The 18223-nt window shown below is 38.2% G+C and overlaps 1 protein-coding gene across 1 annotated transcript in view; it reads left to right on the top strand.

The window, feature by feature from the left end:
• LOC117486869 (disks large-associated protein 2-like) overlaps positions 1-18223 on the top strand; it is an 86111-nt gene that overhangs the window by 58097 nt on the left and 9791 nt on the right. Inside the window, exons 4-7 of the mRNA XM_034135452.1 lie at positions 1598-1748; positions 3001-3220; positions 12799-12843; positions 17370-17426. Coding sequence (XP_033991343.1) covers positions 1598-1748; positions 3001-3220; positions 12799-12843; positions 17370-17426 — 473 coding nt within the window. The remainder of the gene's footprint in view (positions 1-1597; positions 1749-3000; positions 3221-12798; positions 12844-17369; positions 17427-18223) is intronic.

Raw genomic sequence — 18223 nt, 5'->3', positions numbered from 1 at the left:
GTTTAGTAGATGTGTTCAAAGCGAGAGCATTTGGGTTTCTAAATCATTTTTAAAAAGTTTGTAAAATGTCTAGACTTAAAGATTTTCTTTATAAACCTACTTCAAATTTTTACCGTCAGCCCCAGCCTACTTGTTTCACTAAATCTGACCCCTCTAACAATGACTCACTATGTCTAGATGCTTTCCATGTAAAGCTGCCGTTTGCTGATGCAGCTCAGCTGAGATTTGAAGAGGTTTTACATTATTTCATGATTCGGAGTGAAGTTGCTTGGCAACAAGGAAGTAGAGCTTTGGTTATCATTTCTTACATCATTTTATGCCAGCCAGCTTAGATCACTGGCTATTTAGAGCTGGGCTGTACTTACTTGTTTTATAACCACTTCACCAAGTTGCTCTTGAGCATTGTTGGCAAAGTATTCGATTGGCAAATGTTTCATGAGATCGGGTAAAGTAGTACTCGGCTGAATGCTGCAGTGCCAAATGGGTTTTGTTTGCGTGACCTTTTTCATCTGCTAGTTTCAATATTTGTCCAACATCTTACAAAAGCAATGTTCCTCATTTGATCATATTGTTGTGTACAAACCTGTAGCAAAACAGTCAAGTTTACACAACGTCAGACTCAAGAGAGCAGGATGAAATGTACCTGGGCTTAGTAGGTGGGGGGAAATCATAGTCACACAGAAGGATATCAATTAAAGTTACTGATTGAAATGGTAAGACACCCTGTATGAGGGTAGGAGAGATGTGTTCGGTTGGTAGTAAAGCAAAGAGTTGGGTATATTTCTGATTCCTTGAAATAGTAGGGTCTATTTGTAGTGGTACATCTTCCTACTCCACTGCAGGTCAGCAAAGATGTTCAGGTGGTGTTTAGTTGCTCTTTGATTATTTCCAGACATGCATTTCCTCTTTGGTGACATGCATCTTTTGAAGATGGAAATCCAGGAAAAGAATAAACTTGTGACCTACAGTAGAGTATGCTATTGTTTCACCTTCACATTCCCACTATGCTTACTGTTGCTCAGTTTGCTTTGACTAACTTTTGGCTTTTTGTTCTCGGTGTTTTTATTCAGGCAGTGTGGCTTTCAGATAAAGCACAATTTGGTGAACCTGGGGAGGCGTCATGCACCTCTCCTCCCTAGTGCCACTCAGTGCTATTTCTGTTAGGATCATCGCAGGGGGCCAAAAGCCCACTTCAGCTTTGGTTCACAAACAAATCAGCCTCCTTGTTTTTTGGCTTCTGACAAACTGGTATTATTGCGGCTCCAAGTCCTAATTTGTTTCTTTTGAGAACCAGAGAAAAGCCATACACATTTCACCTACAGTATAGTGATAGAAGTCTGTTTTTCATAGGACACTTGGAGCTAAACTACAGCTGAAAAGTCACTAAAAATAGTACTAGATATGAGTCATTTGATGGCTGATTCATTTTGGATCAAAAAAGCTCAAACATGAACTACTACCACACAGAAGACTCAGAGTAGATTAGATACATTCTAGCCAATAGATTTGTGAATTATATAATTATCCAGCGATGTTCCATGTCTGGATATTGAACTGTACACTCGTATCCACATCCCTACCCCCTGTCCTTGTTCAGCCAGGGCTACCACTTGCAAACAAGAGAAATGCGACCCCACCCTAGTGTCACGCTGGACCCTGCCTCCTTTCACCCCCCACCCTACCGCTCTCGCAACCAGAGCTACATGCGCGCCGTCAGCACCCTCAGTCAGGCTAGCTGCGTCAGCCAGGTGAGTCTTAAACACATACATCGCACAGAGGCAACACCTGGAGACACTAATGAGAGCTTTTTTTTATGTTGTATTGTATGTAGTAGCTTTGCGTAGAGGACTTACACATCCAGACAGATACAGGTGTCCATATTGGAGGTCCACAGCTGATTAGTAGACAAGCTATGTCTGTCTCAACTGAAGTCTGATGGCATCATTAATGTGCTGTTGTGGACTTGAAATTGATAATTTAACGGATAGTCTACCTCTGGATAAGCTTCAGACACATTATTCTGTTGTTAACGGTTAGTTTCTTTAAGTGTTTCGTGTTAAAGAACCGTGAAATTGTACATAATTGAGAAAAAAAGATATTAGTTTCACATCCAATAGCCTTTATCCTGATTTGGCCCATGAAGATCTGGAAGAGAGCACTTATAAACAATTCATCACTCTACTGCTGCGGTGCCAAAAGCAGCAGTTTGTTTTGATTAACGGAGCTTATTTTTCTACTACTAATGTTAGGAATTGGATACTAGGATTAGAGACACAGTAACTTCCTGTTTAACCACAACGCAGCAACCTTTTCAGCTATTACCTTTTCATTCCCTGCTATAAATTTAAACAGTTGGAACAATTGTGCATGTCTACTTCGGACCTCCATGGTCGCAAAAGAGGTGGTTGCAATGACGATTTGTGACACAGCAAGACAACTTCGATAAGGAGAAGGGGTAACAAGAGGAGGAGAGGTTTTGTCCAAAATAATGGTTGTACAATGAGCTTACTCCTGTTGGTGCTAAACAAAATAATAGTTCTTAAATTCTAGGGACACCTAGCTCCTAAGTATTTATTAAACTGAAAATACATGATTATGTAGACAGAGACAGAAATTGTGTTGCATGTTCTTAAGAAGAATACATGAATTTTATCTTGTGTCAGTTTTAAGAAATGTGGAGATTTGTAAGAGACTTGCTAGAGCTAGTGTTTCTTCTATTTATCATTAAGTAACACAGTATACAGTCAATCTTAGTCATGGGATATGTGGTGAATGCAATGTTTTACAACACAAACTGAAAATGTTTCTGATTGTTTTCTGTTGTCATCTGCCTTTTTTCCATTTGATCTTGACATTTATTCAGTTTAAGGTCGGAATGACAGTGGCATTTCCATACGCTAACACTCCTTCATATTTGCTGTGCAAAGGGGAAGAATCAAAGTGAGAAAGAGAAAGGACGAGGAAAAATTAAGGACTGCTATTCCTGTTTTTGTCTCTCAGGTGAGTGAGACTGAGATCAATGGCCAGTTTGAGTCAGTTTGCGAGTCCGTTTTTAGTGAAGTAGAATCCCAGGCCATGGAAGCCTTGGACCTGCCTGGTTCGTTCCGCACTCGAAGCCACAGTTACCTCCGTGCAATTCAGGCTGGTTATTCCCAAGATGACGACTGCTTGCCTTCAATGACATCCTCCACTGTCACTTCAACTCTCAGATCCACAACAGGTAAAACAATCCCCCCCCTAAATGAGAGAGGGCTTAGACTACACATCCTCATATTCCTATACATGCGCAAACTTGACATACCTACATATGTACAGTGGGGAACCCTTGAGCTTCAGAGATGCCAGATGAATGATCCCAGTTATTTTCTTTGGAAGCTATGGTGTGCTTGTGTTTGTTTTTGCCTCTGCATACTCCCGATTGTTCAGATGGATTTGCTTGTGTGTTACTTTGCACGATTCACGCATCATTAACCAAGCTTCTGGTTAGTCACTTGTGGTTTTGCCAAGCTGTAGACTCAGAAAAAGGGTGGGAGGGTCGCATAAAAACACTGAGCAACACACGCTCACAGTACACAATACTACAGCACAGCCACATTACATGGCATGCCTAAGAGGAACAGATCCTACCCTAAGCATGTTAAACTGTGGTGTTATATATGTGTTGTGCGAAAAGTGTTAATTACTTAGGGAGGGATAAAAACCGAAACAGGCCAGGGGTAGGGGAGCGGTGGGTTGTTGACATATTGGTGTTGAGAGTATACACTGGACAAGCTCTCCGCCTGTCCTCCCCCTGCTCTGTTGCACTTACACATGCTTTGTAACTGACCTGGTCATTGACATACAGTACTCAAATTTAAAAAACAATCTTTTAACCATTTAAAGGTAAGTCAATAACCTCTAGATTAGAACACGTGTGCACACAGACACAAACAAAACAGACATGCTGGTTGCACAAAGGAACCGTATACTGATGGCATATTCGAGTTTGAGGTGTACAACCTTTGATTATTTGCAGTATTGTTGTATGGTGTTGCATGAAACTCAAGCCTCTAAGCAGCAATCTTAGTCTAAATAACTCATAAATTGTAAGTTCGTTACATTGCAAGTTTCCATCTTAGAAAACTTCATTTGAATGGTCATAGTTATGTTTTTGCTTTAACTTCAATATGAAAATGGACCAATACTCAACATGTTCTGAAATGAGCACATGGTGTTTATGGACCTGCATATTTATTGGTCCTAAATGCTGTTTTTAATACAACATTGCAAGGATTCAAGGTTTTGTGCGACACAGTGCGAGCAATATAAAATTAGCCCAACAGGTTCTTTGTGCAAACAGAGTCTTTGCAGAAACTCCCTCACTAAGTGCATTTGGTGTTTACCTGCAAGAGTAAAGCTATGAACCCTATTGAAACATTTTTCTTCAATTACCTGCATTTTTAAATATTATAACCTGGATTTTATTGTTTTTGTACAATTTCCTGTCAAATTAACATTGGAGACATTTGAACTTTTACTCATATTGTGGGTTTGTTTTCTTGTGCAATCTGGACTTTTGTTTTTGGAATCCTTTCATCTTCAATTGGGTTTCCATCAACGATTTCTTCGATGTGACAGAAGTACTGAAGATAAAAGGAGTGTTCTCCAATCCCACTGTCTTATTTGCTGAACTCTATTCATTTAACTCTCTGCTCCAATTCTGTTAGCTCCATGTGGACTAAAACAATCAGTTGACTGTACAATATGTTGTGAAGATGTATTTTGAAGATTGGCATAATGCATCAATTATAATATGTCAGATAAATGTATAGCGACCCAGAGGAAGTGTTCCCTGAATAGTGATTAATTATATACAGTACTGTCACCTCCCAGTAAAAGCTATACAGTCAATTATGTTTCTCCTTTGGTGTACTCTTTGCACTCTTCTGGGGACATAGTGGTAATGAATAAAGTAACATAACAGGCTACATTGGCTAAGACAAACATTGATTCCTGGAATCATGTTTTTAATGTTAGTGCTAGTTTAAAATTCAATTGTAAGTGGCTTATGAACCGAACCCCCGTGTGAGGCTAGTGGGCCCCTAAGTGGGTAAGGGCCCCCATGATGCTCCATAGGGCAGACGAGCAGCAAACCCCTCTCCATTTGACCATCCATCTCTTGAAGGATAACCAGGTGGAATGAACAACTGGAGGCATCAGTGATGAGTGTTGCAGGTATTTTAATGTTGACACGCATACATATATCTATGTATATGTGTGTTTTTGCACTGCCTTCTCATTAAATTATAGAAACATAGAGTTCATAAATATATAGTTGGTAGAAATATCTCATATTATCCAAAGTATCAAACACGGATCTAAACAACTCATAAAACCTCAGACGCTTCCGATTTCCTCTTAAAACATTGATAGCTCTAAATATGTATTAGTGATTGATTTGACGCTGGATTTTGTGAGTTGTTTACCATGTCTCTATTTTAAGTGTGCTTACACCACATTGTAAGTGTAAATGTATGTACCTCCTGAATTTTCAGAACGTTTTTATATGGCAAACATAAAATAGCACTGAATGTAATCGTATTGCCACTGTCTCCAATTACTTGTGAGATCAGCATGTGCCTGCTGTAAATGTGTCAACTTTTTATTTCCATGAAATTCTGACTTCTTTAAAAAAAAAAAAAAAGCCCCATGTGGCAGTCTAAGCTTTAGCATTGAGTCTGTCAGCTCTCTTTGACTGTGGGATTGCAGCCTCTCCCTGGTGCAGCCCTGAAGGGGGGAGTGACCCCTCCCCTCACCGGGTTACTTACTTCACATTTTCTAATCAACCATCTTGGACCTGATATGTTCAATAGGGTTCATATCTGCTTCTTGACCCAGTGGGTTGTGATTCTTCTACTCCCTTTACATCTTTTCTTTTGCACAAAACGGCACAAAAATAAACATTTTGACATGAATTGACAAAAGGGTTCTCAGAAAATGGATTAATGATTTGATAATGATTTCTGTATTTCATGTTTAATTCCAGTCTTTGCTGTGCTGTGCAGTGAAAAGATGGAAAGAAGCCTTGAGATGACTGAGAAGGCAGTGTAAAAACATTGTGAAAAGCCTACAGTATGTGAGTTAAATGACCATCATTTTTGTCTAAGTTAAGGAACTAAAGAACCCATTTGAAAAAGTTGCTGTATATTCTGTACTGGCTCTGGCAGAAAGAAGCCCTATTACGTGGAGCTAACCTGATGTACTGATTACAAGCAACTTAAAAAAACAGAAAATAATTATAATTCTTACAAAGAGTGAGTGTGTTTACATGGACATGAGTATCACTTGTTAATGCTTCCAATGGTTATGATTATATTCCAGGTTTGATTTTCACATGCGCTCATATCCCCATATACACAATATATATTAATATCCCGGTTAAACATTGTGGCAGTCTATTTGTGGATGCAAACCGTCCCACTGGACATTTACCGACAGCTTTACTATGATTTCTCCTCTCACTCGACCAAATATTTGCTACGCATTGAGCTATTCTTGAAAAAGAGCTACAATACTCTTACAACACTGGGTGTTTCTCAATCGCAAGTAAAGCTGCTTCAGAGCCACTATTTCAAGCATACTACGTCATTGAGTGCCGCCGAAGTACTGTTCCAATCTCCAGCATACTTGGAAATCTACCGAGCCCGGCGTACTCCGTTTGGAGAAATATCGAGGCTGCACATGAGTAGACTCCGCGGTCTTAAAATCCCCACAATGCTTTGCGCACGGACCAATTTCCCCAAATCTGTGGCGGAAGATGTAAGGCGGGGCCTCTCATATGACGCACACCTGCACACTTGCTAGCGTGTTCCACTCTTCGTTTTCCGAATGCCAGGAAGTATTCTTGACTCGCTTCTGAAGCAAGATGCTCGGCAGACATGTGCTACCAAGCAAGCGTACTCGCGATTGAGAAACACCCACAGTCTTCCACTTGACCGGAGTTAGCATGTCACCGTCACTATCGCATATAGCAAGGTACAATAGCAGTGGATGAAGAGCTCAGCTGCAAGCCACTTAGAAGGGGCCTTTCTAAGCCTACCAAGGAAAGGTACCTGAGGGGCCCAGCTAGCACCAGGGAGAGGATCCTCCCAAACTGCAGAGGCAGGATGGCTCCCCAAAAGTGAAGCCAAAACAGCCGGCTGGTGGCCAACTACCAGTTTAGGAAGCAATAGATTGGATATGTGATGGATCCTGAATAAGATTAATGTTTGATTGATTGTGTGGCCCTTTCAGGCTGGCACCATTTTTAGTGTTTTAAAAGCTATAACTCTTTTGGAATATTCAAGCTAGCATATTCAGGTTTCACAAAACGAGATTAGGGCTGATGCAGGTTTCTAAAAACAGGATATGGCGTTTACACGGTCAAACACATACATGGGACACTTCAAAAACCTGATCATGAACGTGATACTGTCTCACTGTCCATGCAAACAAACTCATTGATCAAACATGGACAGATAATGTCTTCTTTAATATGACACTACTTAGTTACGTCTTGGACAAAGCAGCATCTAAACAGCACACCAGTCAGTGGTTGGAGCTAATCCAAGACACTTAAATCTTTAGTACCAAACAGAAAATAATTGGGTCCGACCTTGTATGTCTTTGTGATTACCTGCCACTCACATACTGTATGTTTTCCATAGATATATGTCTATGAATCCAAATCAAATCACACTCCAGCTGTTCCTTTCACTTTGAATGTCCTTCTGTTTGCATATTCAAATTTTTCTTACAGAGGGATATGATGTTTTGGATGGGACCTCTTTACTAAATGAAGACATGATAGAGGATGATGACGGTGCTAGCTCCTCTGCCTATGTGGAGCTGGAGAGGCTTGAGAGAGAGACTGCTGCTGCTCGCAGCCATCACAGTACTAGCTCGACTGTTACAGCCATCTCTGTCCCACCGACATCCCCGCCGTCATACAGGATCCCTTCTGTCTCTCCCGTATCCTCCGAGCCGCCGCTCCCTCAGGCCCTACAGGCCTTTAAAGAGTCTGCTAACATGGTTGCTGCCTTCAATTTGCAGTGGAAGGATGAAATATCAGCAATGCGCTATGAACTCGCAGAGCTGCGTAGAGATGTTTGTGGGGAATTGAAGACTTTCAACAGTAACTTCTTCAACTTTACTCAGTGCTACAACATGTGGACTTTGTGCCGGGAGCCGTGCAGTGACAGCACCACCCAAACGGACGACAGAGTGTCTGTAGGAATTCAAGCAGGTTCAAGTTGGTCCATTCGACAGAATAAAGAGGACAAGTCGGTGATGTGCCAACCAGAGCCAGCACCCTTCAGCATTATGGACTTGATGGATCCACCCCGAATTGAGATTATAGAGGGAACCCCTGAGAGCACGCCAGAGGGTTCAGGCAGCCCGGCCAGCCCAATTCCAATTGAGGATTTCCCATGGGAGATCACCAAAAAGCATAAGATCCAAAAGCAGCCAGACACATTTGGCCACACAGGTGGTCACAGAAGCGCCAGTCTAGAACTGTGGAGCAGGAAGTACACCAGTGGGCCCATGTCATATCTGTCTATGTCATTCTAATCATTCCCATTCTAAGCATACTGTAAAATGAGATGAAGAAGCCAAGGTAAAAACATTTACCAAGAAAGACAGGGCAGAGGAGTTGTTGGATGTCCCTTTACTCTATGCAGACACAGTCTGTCATCTCTTGAACATGTTACAATGTTGTTCAAACAATCTTTTAATAAGTGTCTTGGTTAGCCATGGAATAAAAGAGAATGAATATGTTTTACACCAGAATGAAGTGACATAAGAATGTGAGAGAGCATGTGGCTGATGTTTAGATCCTCAAGTGCCAACAAGTGCAGCATCATCTTTCCTCCGCCGTCATAGATACCCAACCTTGAGATAAAAAGATAGTTCAATTAAATATGATTGGAAATATAAGGGTAACTTAATGATAAAGTCAATAATCAGCCATTGTGAGGTGAGGCATAAGTTGGTCTGTTTCTGCAAGTGAATAGTTCATGTTCATTCCAGTTTCTCTTCCTGTAGAAACATTCTCTTAAGCACCTGAGTATACTGAAAAAATACTGTGAATACCTTTATAAACCCTAGTTTTGTAATGAATGCATCAAAGATGAATACACTATTTAAGAATATATTGATATATCATTTAATTTCTAGTTATTCCAATAAAAGCATTCCTTTCCCATGGCCTTCATCCATTTTGTAGCCAGTTCCTTTGGAAATGGGCATTTAGAAAATGACTAACTCACAAAAGATTTCTCTACGGTGAACAAAGCGTAAAGAAGTAACTGTAATAACTTGATAAAAAGTAGATAGTTATGACAACAAACTATAATGAAATCTGTGAAAGCCTATTCCTTTGGAGTACTGTATGGATGACACTGTCTCAATGCTTAGTGGACTTTGTCCCTGGCTAATATTATTTACGATTATAATTTTTGACTGACTTTTAAGTCCAACAGCATGTGGAGAAGAAACAGTAAAGGAGATTTATGATAGAGAAGTATGAATGTATTGGCTTCAATTCATTCTCGCACAAACCACATTCATTTGAACACTGTATACATGTATGTATATAAATGTACCATTTTGTATATAAAGAAACTTATATTCAATACTCGTACTGTTTGCAGTTATAAACATACTCATTCCTGACAGCTCTGAGAGGGGTTATAGTTGTAACTGTGGTTCTAAACCAAACACAGCACTTTTCAAGGTCTGACTTCATTGATGCATCGTGTCCATTATCCAGCTGTTTGTGCACGTCATAAGGGAGTTGGGGGTTCATAGTTCATACCACTGTTTCTGCTGTTGTTTTTCATGCAGTGGTGACTGGATGTTTTTATCTGTTTGGTTAAGTATCTTACCTATCCATTCTTTGTTATTTTAGTCAAAGGTCTAACAAGTACTGAATTTGATAAAACAGTTTAGTAGATTTTGACAATATTCTTTAATATTCAACTTTTTTAAATGCCACATTTCTCTGGTAACGGTGGACTTTTGTCATGCTTGTAGTTCATCACTGCTGAAAAATAACAGAGAAACATTGTTCCCTATAAGAAGACAATCAGAGCCGCTGAGGGCCTCCACCTTTCCGACATGTCCCCAGAGGTGCAGTATAGTACCAGTGAATGTACTAAAACCGCCTCACTAGTGATGGCTTAGCTGGGCTCCTGTCAAACCTTAATGGGTAGGAGCCCTCAATCATCTGCTATATTTGCCCGATTGCTCATTTTGTGTGTCTTCATTAGCCACTGCCATTCCCTTCAACCACTCATCTGGCCCATTGTCCCAACATGGCGTACCAAAGTTACTGTAATACTGAGGCTCGTGGAATGAACAAAACATCTCCAAGCTTGACAGCAGTGATCAGGACGATCAGTGCAGCAAAGGACCGTGGGAAGCCCGTATGTATCAGACCCCTGACTGAAATGTGAACCTTTCAAATGGACTTTTAATAAAGGAAAGGCATCATATCTCACTTTATGAAGAGTGGATCTTCTTCCCCCTTTGCATGATCAAGTACAATACAAGGAGAACAAGTGGCATTTTTAAAAGACGATCTTTATACAAAGGTTGTACTAAAAGGGAACATCTAATTATAGTTTAAGCCACGAAGGAGAAAAAAAAGGGAAGACATTTCCTTTCAACTTATTTCAGTAGCTCCGCCCCCACACACCTGTTACAGATCCTCATTAAACCTGAGCTTAAATGCTATTTAAATGATTAATTTGCCTTGATAATCTAATATGTGTTACAGAGTAAAACTGTATAATAGTAGGTTTTGCTGATAATTTTTTGCAAAAACTCCTTAGCTGGGAATTTGAAGTTTTGGTACAACAACAAATAATAGGTATGGAATAACTTCAAATCTATTGTTGCCATTCTTCACTATTTGCAATACAGAATAATTACTTCTAAAAGCGTACAGCCTATTTACTGTCGTTAATAACCAAAACAAATCCAATTCTGTGATTTGATCACAGACCGGCCAAAGGCTAGGATCGCCCAAATCATATATGATTTCAGTGAAAGGCATATAACTGACAACATTTAGCCTATAACCATTTTAATATACGATACATATTAAGGATATATATTTTTAAAAACATGTTTGGAAAGGCTTGTATTCATATGTTAGCTTTTTGAATGATTAAGAGGGAATTGCAGTGAAATTCCTTTCTTTAAAATCACATTTTCCCATTGTTTGGGGAATGCAAACTAATTTTAAAAGGTGCTGAAGACTGACCAATCATGATGTCTCCAATCTACATCCATTCATTCTATGCAAGTCCTTTGTTCTTTTTGGTTTTAAACTTTTGCAGTTATAGATATTAGGCGTTTATGTGAAGCCTTCATGCAAGCCATCAATGCCAGGAATGGAATTATGTTTTCAGAAAATATTGATGGCTCTCAAGATAATGTAGTTATTTTTGCATGAGCCATGTGCGTCACTACAGGTTATTTAGGTGTTTCCTGGCAGAGAGTGGTTTCATTCACATGTCTCCCATTGTATTGTATACTAAAATCAAAGAGTTTGTTGGTGAGATTCTTGAGATGACTGCTTAGTAGAAGCATCCGTGTGCTTTGTGGCATCATATACAAAAGAAATTATCAATCATGAGTGCATCACACATATTCAATTTATTTAATGACTACAGCAACATTGGAAAAGCTTTGACTAATACAATTGGAAATGCTGTACAAATGCTTACCATTCTTCTAAATGTATATCCAATTGATCTGCAAACATGGTGATGTATTGATCCCAAGGAACTCACCTAAGCTATAAAAGCATTCAATCTAGTGTGTCATCACCATTTCATCATTTAGCCCAAAGAAGTTACCCTTCCCTTAAAAAAGTTGAAATGTAGCAAAAGAGATATTGATCTAAGTATTATAAAATAAAAATATATATATAAATAAATGAAAGTTGTACATTTAACAAAAACTTAAGGGTATTATTTTTAACCATGCAACCATATTTTTGTGTAATGAAATATATAACTATTTGTAAGAAATGCTGAATTGTCTACCTGTTACATGTTACAGTGTGTAGTCAATTACCCCATGAGTTTTTGTTTACATTGTGTTGCCATCAAGATATTTGATGCAACAACTGTGCCACATCCAGCTATTAGGACAAAGGTTTTTGGATGGAATCTGATCTGAACTTGTAACACTGCTTGAATATAAATCCTTTTCTACCCCTATGTTCTCCTCCTGCATTTATTCAAGCTACTCTGTTTTGCATCAACCATGTTTTCAGGGATCTCAGACTGCTTTGTTTAGCGAATCAGACTTTGTCAAAGTCACAAAGCACCTTTTGAAAAACATATTTTAGCTTGCATTTGTTAGCTTATGCTTATTTTGTTAAAAGAATGAAACCAGTATGTGATACTTTTTTTTTCTTTCTTTGCTTATTGTGGTGTTTATTGTGAATTTTCATTTACAACTTTGATTGGCCTTATGTATTTTTCATAAATTGATAAAAAAACAATGGATTAAAAATGCTTACGATGTTCATGGTAATTTAAATTGCAAAATGGGGGTCATAGCTTTACAATGGTGACAAAGATGGAACTCACTCATAGCATAAAAAGTATTGTTTGTGTCTACACACTTTACCACACCACAAATACACAGCATGGGCGAGGCACAGCGTCTTTTACATTGACCCTTTCAATATGCATTGCTTTCCTACTAAGCTATCATTTTTTGGTTTGTTTGTTATATTTTTCCTTTTTTCCCCCATTTCAGGCATCCGTAGCTTAGCTGGGGGGCGTAGAGAGTACGGTAGGTCTGGTAGGGAACCGCTTTATTCTATCTATTTTTTTTATGTGTTGTTAATACAGTTTTTCATACATTTTGTCTGAATCATTTTTACACTAAAATAAGATATATCATAAGTTGAAAATGCTGTCATACTCACTTACTATGTATAATACATTTAAGTGTTTTCATCTGTTTCCACATTGAATCCAGTGGAATTGTGAAGATTATATTCTAGTGCTGGAGTTCAACAGGCCAAAGGAACAACCTTAAATAAGCACTTGACTACAGTCCTACATGTCGGCCTTGTGTTAGCACACTGGCATTTCTTGTAGAATATATTCTGCATTGAGCAGAGAGACACAATAGTAACTGCTACATTTCAGATCTTCTTCTGCACAACTGGAAAATACTTTAACTGAGATGTGCTTGAAGCCTTTTACAAAAACCATGGAACTGATCTATTTATTTATTTAATTTGTTATGATTTGTATTAATATTCTGTTCAGATTCATCGGTGTAGGAAGTGTTTCACCCTCTTGCTTTAACCATTGTATACATTTTCTTTAAGTCTACAGCAAATAATTAAATGAGAACACAGTATTGTGTCCTTGTTTTAGATGTCAGGCATGCAGCAAGGCAGGTTATGACCAACATAACAGCTTTGTTCTACAAACCAGCACAAATCAATAATGCTTTTAGATTCTACCGTCCATAAGGTTTTTTTTAAACTCTAATTTTGGGCAGCCGCAGTTAAGGTTCACTTAAAACCTTTTCAGATCTGTATTCAAGATATTGGCGGTTTAAATTCAGCGTATTCATCTAACATTAGTTTAAAAGGGAAGGATAGAAACAAGAAATACTCACTTTACCATTTTAAAAAGGTTGATGTGTGATGGTTACAGATAGCAGATTCTGAAAAACTGAAGTAATTGAAATGTTTGTTTATAATGAAATGTGTATTATGTAATAACATATATTCAGCTGCCATTGCTTTACTTAAGCAAAACCACTTTAATAGCCCCACTAGCAGCAGAGGCCATGCATGGTGATATCCAATGGTCCGTTTGTCTGTCCAACATTTTGGTTCAAAGCAATATATATTAAATGTATGGAGATTCAAACCCAGAAGGACAAATCCCAGGGACCCCTAGTTTAACTTTAGGGCTTCATTCCAGACAAACATATCTTAGTAAACATAGCTATAGCTCGGGATTGAAAAATAGCAATATGGTTAATGTTTGTTTTGTCAAACATTTGTGATTATAGGGTAAAATAAGGGATTTTTACATCTTCTAGGCGCTGCTAGCCGGTATTTTGGTTTAAGTTACTTATATTTTGAATATCTTTAAATATCTGTAAATTCTGGAGTAGGTAAACTTTTTGTGTATTTATTTGGAGCATTATCTTCTAACTCATTACTGGGGCAAAGGCAATGAAAAGACAGTTTGTTAAAATGATACGAGCCATTGATTTGTATTGGTTTGTTGTGAAATATCATACATAAAAGGTTAATCCACCTTGCATCCATGGGGGCATCACCACTGTATGTATATATGTATGTGGCTTTGAAAACATGCTTGTTTTATTGTAGGGCTCTTGGAAAAAAAAAAAGGGCTTCACAAACCTACTTTTTAAAAATGGTATAAATCCAGCCGAATCAGCTGGAATCACTGGCCAATACACACCCTTAGGTCCTGCTAGTTGTCCAATGTCAAATCATCCATCCATCCATTTATAGATCCATCCACTCATCCAACTTTGATAACCGCCCATGCCATACCTAAGCAAAAACCTAGTCCTGAGCAAATATCTTCAGAAAGGATGTTCCCCTTACTCAATGCTCTCTTTAATGCAAAGCACAGTGTTATTTTAGCTTAACGCAGTCATTTATTTTGCCTGTAGCAATCTTTTAAGCAAACTAAAGAAATGGCAATTAGGTGAGCAGGAAACATTTTCAAAAGAAAAGAACATTTTTGACTATTTCGGTAGAAGATTTAATAAGCACTTAATCCTGAGTCTATCACTGAATAGACATCGCAATATTAGCTTTACAGTAATGGCCTTATGAAAACATCTTGAATAAGCGTGCTACATTTATGCAATTAGGTAAAATAGAAGCAATGCTTTCAACTTGTTTGTCCGTATGCAGTATGCACTCAGTGCTCATTATCCTGACAGCCAGTTGAACTAATTGTTAATTACTGAGATACTAATTATTGTTACTAGATAAAGTTACAGGCAGTTATTTTCTAGGCTTTAGACTCTGGAGTGAAGTACTATAGTTACTCAGTTCCCATGATAAATACAACCCGGAGTCAAACAAAACATAGTGTTATGAAAAGATCTGAGAGACTTCACGTCACTTTGTTACATCTTCAGCCCCCATGCTCATGTATGCAGCTCGTCAGTCATTGCACGTCATTAAGCCACGACCCACCCTGCCCTGAGTAAGAACAGCACCCCACCAGCCTCTTTGCCAGTCTGAATCCACAACTATGGCAAGAACGGCCTCTTGCACAAATGGAGGGAGTCGGACGGGGAGGAGACGCAGTCAGAACTTTTGCAACGATTTTCATGAAATTTAAGGCTTGACCACAAAAGGAGAAAAGTTGTGCGGGGGCCTGGTTGAAAAAGCACGAGAGAGAAGGTCTGTTTCATATTCTCTGCAACAAAACTATTATCAAATGATATTACGTCACACTTTACGTAAAGTCCATGTAAGTACCATTGTTTTTAAAGTGCCTACATTATCAATCTGGAATCTCAGCAGAATGTATTGTGTTTACATGGCTAAGTGTGAACACAATAAGTGGTAATAATTGAATTTTCCAGTATTAAGCCGTTATTCTAATTATATTTAAAGTGCAGCCGTGTACTTTCACTTCATGTAAAGTATGGCTTAAGCTCATGCCATCAAATGCAATGGCATTTAAATGCAGTAACATGGGAGATTCAGTGTGAGATCTGAAAAATGGGAATGTGAAAAGTGGAACTCCACACATGCTGAAAGAAAGCATGCAATGCTTTTCAATATATGATATTGTTGCATCACCAGAGGCAGTCAGGAAATTGATAAAAAGAAAAAAAAGACTGTTAGACTGTCCTGCTTTTCAGTTTAAAACATGTTCCTTGTCTGGGTCTCTCAGCACATGTTGTCTTTCATTTCCCTACTGTCTAAATATAATTTCTGTTATAGATATACAAACAAGCCACATGACAAAGACAAACATTTTACTATTCATGTTCTTGGCATTTTCCTACAGTTGTGAAGTAGGTAATTCAAATTATGATAGTCTGTGTCTCTTCTGCTTAGTCTTTGTTTGTTCATTACTTTTTTTGGCCTTAAAATCCCAAAAAAATGCAATGTTCTGTGGCTCTCTCAGGAGACACACTAATAATAATAATGGGTTCCATTTATAAAGCACTTCATATTTGATTTCAAATCCCGAAGTGCTAGACACTGTACTGAAAATATAATACTTAATACTTGAATATTTGTTATTTCTTTCAACAATATCCATGATTGGAAAATATTAATTATCTTGCCATTTAAAAATGGTAATGGTGAATTGGGAAAATGTTAATTATTAATTGATTCAAACCTTAATTTAAAAAATGTTACTTGTTTTTCATATTTTTGTTTGAATGTCTGCTACATGTCTCATTTGTATAATATGATACGGTGTCACTGTCTGTTTTCAGAATCAGATGATGCATGTTATTTCATGCCTGATAAGTAAGGACTGATCTTTAGACAATAATACATAGTCAACACATTAGTGCAATGCCATTGGCAAAGTTCCTAACAACCTTGGCCAACATTGACTCTTTAAAGGCTCTAGTCTTTATGTTTGCTTAAGAAAATAAAGCTGATTTCCATTTTTCTTCAAATTCAGTTAATTTTGTATCATATTGTGCCACCTACTTAATTAATTGTAATGCAAAAATATGTTTCTTGACAACATTAAGAGCTAAAACAAAAGCAAAAGTACACACAAACAAAGTCTGGACAAATACATATTCCAATGTCCATGACACCTAGGCCTTGGAGAATGTTTGCCAATAAGCATTGCCCACACCATAAAGTTGCGAGTTTCGTCAGTGCCATAAGAATGTCTGCATTTGAGACAGAAACACAGCAAATGCTGGATAATGAGTTTTACCCAGAAATCAGCAAGTTTCCTTTTCCCCTTGAGGTGCTGAATCAGTAGGACTGTAAAGGTAACTAACTGAAATGAAATCATTTTATGCCAATCGGGCTTTCTCTAAGTGCTTTCAGCTCTGCACATTTAACATTTAGGAAAGAAAACATTGATGTGACCCAAAACACTTTGAATGAAGCATGTCTGTGTTTCTCTCTCTCTCCCTGCCTGTTACTGACTGAATTAACAACTGGATAGGTACAAATAAAACATTGTGTAAATATTTTTCAATGAGCTTTAGACCTTTTTGGAGTGAGTTTTGGTAGGTATAGATAGAGGATTTACTGTTGGTGTGCATTATAGTGTTTTATACCTGCATTGCTGTTGCTAACTGGTGTTGTCTGCTCCTCGTAGGGATTCAGTTTCGTCTCCCTTCTTCCTGTAGTGTGGACCGCGCTCAGCCACCTCCAGGTACCACTCCATCTCTTCTGTTTTCTTCCATGCTAGCACGTTACTTTGCCAGTTGCAGTAATATATCCATGGGATTTGTTAGCGGGGCTCCTTCACTCCTGCAAATGAGAGAACAAGAAAGAGTGAGATAAGTTAACCTTCTTTCTTATGAATGGTGAAGAAACACAACTGTTACGTTAACCTGCAAGGCCTATTAACTAATAAGCTTTGTTTCAAGTTTGTATTGTAATACATCACTCTAATTAATTTGCATTCTGCAGGGTAGCTTGTGAATTGTACTCCGGGTGTGACTAAAGTCTTATTTGAGTGTTGATTATATTTCACATCATCAATCCAAATCTGTAAAGTACATTCATTAAATTAATGTAGTGGAGTAAAAGTACACTATTTACCTCTTATAGTAGTGGAGTAGAAGGACACCGAAGCAAACAATTGAAATACTCAAGTAAAGTACAAGTCCCTCAAAATTGAACTTCGGTACAGTACTTGAGTGAATCTACTTAGTTGTGAAAATTAAACTCACCATCTGTAAGCTTGAAAGTAAAAAGCTTGCGGAGGACGGCCGTTTACGTCACTTAACGTCCACTTGATTTTCAGTTAGCTGACGTTAAAAATGGCTACAAAAAAAGTCAAGCTACTGTAGTAATCTTAAAACAAATCCAAACGTCCATGCAAAGTTTAAAACCATGTCAGCAATATTTCTCGTTCCTTTCCAGGTTTACTTGAATCACAATTTTCTCCAATATTGCAAAAAAAGGCTTTAAAGCAGGCTAATTTATGGCTAAAACCTCTTTGTA

This window comes from Trematomus bernacchii, unplaced genomic scaffold, assembly GCF_902827165.1.
Source record: "Trematomus bernacchii unplaced genomic scaffold, fTreBer1.1, whole genome shotgun sequence".
Taxonomy (NCBI): domain Eukaryota; kingdom Metazoa; phylum Chordata; class Actinopteri; order Perciformes; family Nototheniidae; genus Trematomus; species Trematomus bernacchii.
This window is presented reverse-complemented; position numbering and strand designations above follow the sequence as displayed.